Raw genomic sequence first — 7,963 nt, 5'->3', positions numbered from 1 at the left:
AACCTCAATGGCTGTGCTTCCTTGCACCTGTCGAGTTCGCATTCTTTGACTGCATTGCGGTTGGCGATTGGGAGAGCAATGATCTCCGGGAGCAACGGGGAGAATCGGTTGGCGCGTTTTCTCGTGCGAGCGTGTTCTCTCTGCGACCATAAAACGCCGCCGTCCCCAATCACCGGCACACACGCGCGGTGCGACAGTGGCGGGGCAATTTCCGCGACCTCGCGCCGCATTCCCACACAGTCCTAGTGCACGCCGGCCGGCCACCACGACGGCCGCAGCGGGACGACCTCGCCCGCCTCCTCTGCGGTGAGCACGCCTCCGCCCATCGCCTCGAGGCGGCAGAGCGCGGCGCCGAGGCCGAGCGCGCTGTCGAAGAGGCGCAACTTGCCCGCCGGCTTGCCCGCCGCGTCCTGCAGCGCGCTGCCCGCCCCCTCGGGCGTGCCTCCGCCCGGCTGCGCCTCCAGCCACGCCTCCACCGGAAGCGCCGCCGCGAGTGCCCTCTCCGCGGCCGGCAGGTGAGAGAGGGCCGCGGGCAGGACGTCCTCGGGCGGCGGCGGGCCGAGGGCGGCCGCGACGGAGGCCGAGACGAGCGGCGCCATCCGCTTGCGCGTCACGCCTCGCGACTGCGTCCTCGCCGTCAGCTCCTGCCCCAGGTAGCAGCCCTTGTCAAACGCGACGCCGCCGAGCACCTCAAGGTTGCTCTCGAGCGGCAGCGCCTCAGTGGGTGGCAAGTAGGCGGGCCCGTCGCCCACGCCGAGAATCGCCTCGCAGAGCGCGTGCAGCGCCGCCGGCGCCGCCTCGGAGGACCCCTCCCCGCCCCCTGCCCCGCCAAGCAGCTCTGCAGGCGGCTGGGCGTCGCCTCCGTCCGCACGCGGCGCCACGCCGCGCCAGCCGAGGCAGCGGAGCCGCGGGTCGCGCCACGCGCCGCCGTCGCCCGGTAGCGCGACGCCGTCGGCGGGCTCGAGCGGCACGGCGGTGCCACACGCGGCGACGACGGCGAGCTCCGCTGACCGGTCAGCGATGGCCACCTTTGAGCGGAGCTTGTAGCGCTTCAGGTGCTTGAGGAGGAGCGGCGCCGAGCCGACGTGCGTGTCGATGACCACACCATCCTCCGACGCCGGCAGCAGGAAGCCGGTGGCGAGCACGCGGCCCTGCGCATTGAGGAAGCCCGTGTAGAGCGGCGTGCCGGCGGCGAGCTCGTCGGCGTTGGCCGTCGTCAGCCCCTGCAGCAGCTTGCGGCTGTCGGCGCCCGTGAGCGATAGCACGGCCCGGTCGGCGAGCGTCGCGTGCCAGCGGCTGGAGGCGAGGTAGCGGAGCATGCACGCCACCCCCTACCTCGATGAGGTCCGGCGACGAGCTACGGAGGCCCGAGTCGGGCTGGGTTCCAACTTCTGCGGGGGGTGTGGTACTGATGTTTGGCTCCCACGACAACCGCACCACTTAAAAGCTGTCCCCGTGGCTCTACCCTTCGCGCCCTTTGCCCCCCGCCCCGTGGCCGCGCCCATGGCCCATCAAGGCGGTGCGCGGTCGGTGTAGTAGGTGGATTGCTTCCACGGCCAGCCTTGCCGGATGCCGCGCTCGTTCCCCATCCTTTCGAGCTGCGCCATGGTGATGGACTGCACCCCCGCGCAGCTTGCTGGAGGGCGCAACGTCACGTTCCGCCCCGGACGCAAGAAGAAGGGCATCGAGGCTCGACCTGCAGCGGGCGGCGGCAGCACGGCATGCATGCACGCCGGGATGGCGCCGCCAGTCAGAAACGAGAGCACGTCGCCAGCAAACATCAGCGCCTCGTCCGGCATCATCGAGGCCTCAGGGGCGAGGGGTGAGCCGTCGGACGCGTGGCGGCACACGAGCCGGGCAGCCGTCCCGGCCGGGGCGAGAGTCAATAAAGTTCCGTCCGTGTGCCAGGGTTGCGTAATCGCCGACTCGGTCGCAGGGGCGTCGTACTGGCACAAGCGGAGCGAGGACCCGGCCGATCGCCCAGCCTCGGACGACGCGGCCAGGTCGAGCATCGCAGTGATTGCTGCCGAGTCTAGGCCCGCGGCGAGGGCGACGGCAGCCAGCGCGGCTTTCGACGCTGAGAAGAGCAGCCCGATTGCCCGACGCGCGGCGCGCTGCAGCTCTCCGTCAGGTGGCCAGGCAAAGCCACCATTGAGCCGGAGCGGCACTTCAAAGGCCTGCAAGTCATTGCCAAAATCGAGGTACCCCGCGTGACGCAAAGTGGCACTTGGCGCGACCCGATGCCTCCGCTTCTGCTCAGCCGGCAATCCGAAAAAGGAAGTGCTCGCGTTCAGGCATGCAGCTCGCGCGGCGCCGAGCCCAGGGATGCGCACAAAGGCGTAGCCGTCCCGTTTGAGCGCCTCGAGGAGAATTTGGCCCGTGCCGGCCTTGCTCAAGGTGATGAGGTCGATGTGCAGCCCAGGCGCCGCCGCCGCTGGCGAGGTGCCGAGCGGCAGCGCGGCCTCCTTCTCAGGAGCTGGCGGAGAAGTGCGAAGCGGCAGCGATTCCCGCTCTCGACGCCGGAAGCGCATTATGCGGCGGCGGGGACCGGCGCCCGAGTCGGTGCCCGGCGCAACCTCAATGTTGCTCCCCCGGCAGAGCCGCCACATCTCCTCAAAAAGCACCGGGGCACTCAGCAGAGGGAGACCCTTCAGCTGCTCGGGGCCCATGAGTCCCTGCGCGATCGCCTCGCGTAGGCCCAGCATAGCCCTCGCCGCATCGACTAGGCGGACGCCGCCGAGGATCTCTGGCGGGTACGGCGGGCAGCGCATCTGCCCGCTGAGCGCCTTGAGAAAGACTTCGCGCTGCTCGCCCCAGTCAGTGCCAAACTCGGCCGTCCGAGGGAACTTGTTCAGAACGGCCGCCCGGCTGACCCAGTCTGCCTCGACAAAGGCAGTGGAGAAGAAGAAGAGCTTGGCCGTGGTCTGAAGCAAGTCGAGGTGGCTTTTGCCCGCTCGCAGTGCCGCCGCCATGACGAGCGACATGATCGTGTTGAGGAAGAGCGGAGCGCAGATGCGCATCCGACCCTTTTTGATCTCCCACTCCACCCGAATGCAGTCCTTGACCAGCCGTAACCGCTGCTCGCGCCGCGGAAGCCACTGCTCCAGCCCAGCGCCGTGGACGCGGACCCCGGTCACGTCGCCATCTGCCAGGGGCAAGTGTTGGAGGTGGGCGGCACGCTCCGCTCGAAACGTCGGGTCGTGGTAGTTGCTAAAGGCAGGTCGGCCCCGGAAGCGCACAAAGCTACCTTCCCGCAACGCGCGCCGAAAGTCGGCGCTCTCCAACGCAGCGCAATGCAGCCGCTGAACCGTGGCAATGTAGGTGTCCTCAGGAAGCGCCATCAAGCTCGAGCTCTGCACCGATCGGAAGTCTGCCAACCGCACGTCAGGCGACGTCTGGCTCTGGTTCACCTCCAGGCACTGCGCACCCCCCTTGTTGGAGAGCACGAAGCCGACATTGTCGGCAATCACTGCTCGCTCGTACTGGAAGCCGTCGCTGCAGATGCACTGCCAGAGGTTGAGGAGCCGCTCGCCGCTCGCGCGGTCGATCAGAGTCGACAGCTCCATGCAAAGGCCCCCGTACTTTCGGAGCACCGCGAGCCGCACTGCGTCCGACTGAAACGTAGCCGCGTCGCCCGCGTCGAGCTCTTTGCCCAGTGCCCAAAAAGAGGAGGGAAGCGCGCCGGAGGCCGGAGTGCCGCCCTCACTCGCACCCTTGCCGAGGCCGACACCGGGGGCGCCGAGATACTCCTCGAAGTTGCCCAGGTGAAGCACGCGGATGTGAACCGCCACTCCAAGGTGCTTTGCCAACCGGCTTCGTGCGAGGTTCTCTTCCCACGTCGAGAGAAAGTAGCGGCAGGCCTGGCTGCTCGCTGGTGCTGCACACCACGCCCATACGTTGAGCGTGGGCGGCGGCTCAGGGACGGGCGGCGGCTCTGGACCGGCGGCCAAGAGTGCGGACCGTGGCGGCTTTCGCGAGGACGCGTTGCGGACCTTCCGCGCCATGACCGCGCCCCTCTGCGCTGGGGATGCGATGAATTTTAGCGGGCGATGATTTACGTATTACGAATATTGGCAGCAAAAAAATAAAAAAAACTCCGGAGGGGGGTAAAAGGAGCAAGTGTCCGCCCATGCGGTGTTTGTGCAGGGGTTTGTACAGAGAACCTTTCACATAGGCGCTGAATTGCACAAGCCACAACTCTCGGCTCGGCTCGGGAGTCGGGTCTCACCCTTCTAACTTGCCATACGTGCCCGCCCCACCAAGAAAGGCGGTCCCGACAGCCCTCACGCCGCCGTCCTCGCCGCCCTCCTCCAAATCTTCTCGCGATGCCGCCAGGAGACTGCGCTGGTCGGGCTGGCCGTGGCCCAGAGGCAGGAGGCGGCTGAGACTAAGCGGCTGGGTGACGGAACGGTCCATCTCAGACGACGGCGTCGCCACTTGTGGCGTGGGGACAACCGGCGCCTGGTAGCGATTTTCTGCACTGCTGCTCACGCCTGCAGCCGCCGACCTCTCGCCTTCGCCATCGAGCAAGCTCTCTCGGAGCTCACCGCGAGCCCTCCCGCCTCCTGCGATGCCCGCCACGCCGCTCAGCACCTTGGCGAGCAGGATCGGCTTGGAGGCCCCTCCGCCCGCCTCCGCCTTGACAGGTCTCGCGAGGGCGATTGACGCTGTCCGCCCGGCGGTCGGCGGCGGAGGCGGCGGGGTGATGTCGGAGTGGTGGGTTGGCGGGCCGCCGGACGCATCCACGCGCGACTGCATCAGCGCCAGTTCGAGCGCCTACAACGAGCGCGAAGTCTCGGCGAGGCCCTCAAGCGCACCCTTGCCTCGGGCTTTGCCTCGTCTGGGGATAAGCCCAGCTCAGTGTGGCGCGCGACCAGCTCCGGCGCGGGCGGCGGCGCCTCAAGCCTGCGGGTGAGGAGGCAGCCGCTCACGTGACAGCACCAGCTTGAGACCCGACCCTGTGATCGGCGAGCACCGGCTTGCTTCCAGGGCGGCCGCCAGCTGCTCCTCTTCGCTCGGCTGCTGCTCGGCAGCCGCCGGACGAGGACCGCCGCAGGCCGCACAAGCCTGTGGACGCGGTGACGCCGTCAGAACTGTGCAGCTGCAGCTGTGTAGCTGTATCTGGCAGCGGAGCGCTGTGGCGCTCAGCCACCTGCTCGTGGGGCTCGTTCTCCAGCGTGCAGCGACTGCAGCTCCACGCCGGCAGCGCATTCCCTCTTGCTGGCAGCTCAATCGCGAGGCTCATGCCAGGGCGGTAGAAGGGAGGAACTACCGCCTCGAAGAGCTCGCCGCCGACGGACACGCGAAAGGTAGAGCCCTCGAAAGCGCCCGCTGGAATCAAGACCTGAACGCGCTGCGTCCGGCTTGATGGCGGCTGGCTGAACGGGACTGCCGGCGTCGGCTGGCTAGACGGTCGCGGCGTCTCACACACCGTGCACGCTCGGTCGTGGTCCCTGTTTTCGAAGGTGCAGGCGCCGCATGACCAGGTCATGGGCTCGACGGACCGATAGGGGTGCGGCGGGGGCCTCGCGCCGCCGACGCCGCCGTCGAAGCCTTCCCCCAGAAAGAATTCTTAAGTCACAAGCCTCTCTCACAGCACACTGGCACGACAAGGGCGCAGACTGGCGCGGACTGGCACACACACAGGCTCACCACCGGAGCCGCCTAAGCGACTCCGTTAAGAACGGCAATGCAGAAAGAAATCGCGCGCGGAATCTGTCGCGGGGCGGGTTACCGGAATGGTGGCACTGAGGCCCGAGGGGTGCGGGAGGCGCACGGCGGGGGCCGGCCTCGGGGTGAGGGTGAGGTCGGCCGCCGCCACCGGGGGTCGCCGCGCCGTAGAGCGGCCCGCCGGTCTCCCTGCTGGCGGTGCGCGCGGCCGCGCTCAAAGGCGCTGATTGCTCGGCCGCGCGGGGCCAGGTGACTCGCCCGCTGGAAGGGTGGTGCACGGGGTTTGCGGCGGGGTCCCCAACGTCCCCGGCGGCGGCCCGCTGGCGGGCCGCCGCCGCCGCCAGGGCGGCGGCGATGACGGAGAGCTCGTGGTGCTCGGTATCGCTCTCCCCCTCGTCGAAGAGGTCGCTTGCCCTCTGCTCGAGGGCTCGTACCCATGCCTTGTCCCGCAGGGCCCGGACCTGCGCGCGGGTGTGCTCGAACTCCGCTGGCATCTCTGCGAGCTCGGTGTGGTCCGCCCGCCTCACGGGCCTGTGGGACGTGCCGTCCAGGGCGACGTAGCAATCTCCCTTATCTGAGGGAAGACCACCATCCGTGTCTGCCCCCTACCCTAACCCTAACCCTCGGCTGTGGGTCAGGCTGTGCTGTATAAGGCGCGCGAGGCTGGGTGCTTTGCTACCTTGCTTGTGTCTCCCGTGGCCGGGACGGTTGGTTGGGTGGTGGGGGTGGGTCGGTCGGTGGGGGTGGGTTTCCTCGCCTCATCAGCCGGGCCGTGAGGTGGGTGGGGCTGGGGGTGGGTGGGTGGTTCCAAGCCTCAGCCGGGCCGTGAGGTGGGTGGGGTGGGTGGGTGGTTCCAAGCCTCAGCCGGGCCGTGAGGTGGGTGGGTGGGTGGGTGGCTCAAGAAGCTCGTGCACGTGAACGGAGGTCCAGAGGCACGTGGTGTGAGAAAAAACGAAACGCAGGCGGCTCCTCCTCCGGACTGCTTCTTCAGCACTTCTGTGATTCGCGCGCCGCGAGGAGACGTGACGAACGGCCGTGCCACTCGAGCACTCCCGCCAGTGCCATGGAGCAGCGAAAGTCGCGCCGCGTCGCTGCCAATGCGGCGTCGCGCCAGCATGCGCAGCTGGAAGCGGAGCTTCGAGGCGCGGCCGAGAGCCGCCAGGACGAGGAGGCGCGAGCGAAGCTGGCGGACGAGATCACCCGGTGCGGCTCTCGCTGGTCTCCCGATTACGAGGGTCGGCCGCCCGACGGCCAGCCTTGGCGGGAGTGGGCCGAGGAGGAGGGCGTTGTCGAGGCGGTGAGCAAGGAGATGGTGCGGCGTGGGCACGGGGAGGCACTGCTGGAGAACACGTGCGTCAGCGGACAGGCGCGGGCGGGAACCGGTGACAGCTACACAGGCGTGCCGCACGTCAGCTACCGTCCCGGGGGGACGCTGCCTTACAGGGTCCAAGACTCCGCGTCGAACTCCGAGTCAAGGAAAATCACCTCTTTCGGCACCCTCCTCGACGCGTGCATCTTTGCGAAGCAGCTGTGGGGCAGCTCTGCGCAGCAGCGCGCAGATGCGGAACAGCAGCGCGGGGACGACCTCTCAGACACGGCTGCCGCAGCGGTGGCCGCCGCCGAGAAGCTCAACCTCGAGGGCTTGGGCAGGTACGCCCAACCACACCGAAACGGTCGTTTCCATGTCCATGGGCAAGACCTGTTGCGGTGCGGCTGCGGGCATTGCGACGCCCTCTCGTCGACTGCCGAGCAGTTCAGTCAGAGCGACCACGCAAAGCTGTTTCCGCCGCTCGGCTTTGCCTCGCGCAACCACGCCGCCCTCGCCATCGCCCGCAGCGATGTGGGCCAGCGGGTCGTGGCGCGGCTCGCGCGGCTCGCGCGGCTCGAGGCGGAGCCCAAGCTTCGGCTGAGCAAGACCGCCGTGCCGATGGCCTTGTTCCGCTGGCTCCTCCTCCCCTCGCTCCTCTGCTCCATGGCCTTCATCTTCGCGCGCGCGCCCGAATGGGTGAACAACTCCTTCGTGGAGTTGCGGCCTTCCGACGTCGACGCCGACGGCGCCTCGCCGTGTGCTCTGTACCACATCTTCACCCTCGTCTGCCAGTCGGCACCCAAACCCCCTGCTCCCTGCCCCCCCCCCCGGCAGGGGAGAAGGGGTGCCCCTGGGGGGGGACCGCCTGTTGCGGACCTCTGGCTGAGGAGGTCCCGCGGCCAGCGCACCCTTTTCGGGGTCGCTTCCTCTAGCTACCATGCGCCATGTCGCCATGCAAAACACTCGCTATGGAGGTGTGGCCTT

The 7,963-nt window shown here is 68.5% G+C and overlaps 1 protein-coding gene across 1 annotated transcript; it reads right to left on the bottom strand.

The window, feature by feature from the left end:
• Positions 1–242: 242 nt before the first annotated feature.
• On the bottom strand, positions 243–1,319 carry EMIHUDRAFT_238201 (hypothetical protein; the record flags this gene model as incomplete). Its single annotated transcript, XM_005777273.1, has 2 exons — positions 243–500; positions 588–1,319. 2 exons carry the CDS (start codon positions 1,317–1,319, stop codon positions 243–245), a joined length of 990 nt encoding a protein of 329 aa, XP_005777330.1.
• Positions 1,320–7,963: the final 6,644 nt, after the last annotated feature.

Source organism: Emiliania huxleyi (genome assembly GCF_000372725.1).
Source record: "Emiliania huxleyi CCMP1516 unplaced genomic scaffold EMIHUscaffold_263, whole genome shotgun sequence".
Lineage (NCBI taxonomy): Eukaryota > Haptophyta > Isochrysidales > Noelaerhabdaceae > Emiliania > Emiliania huxleyi.
The sequence above is the reverse complement of the archived record's forward strand: the minus strand, read 5'-3'. Positions and strand labels throughout refer to the sequence as shown.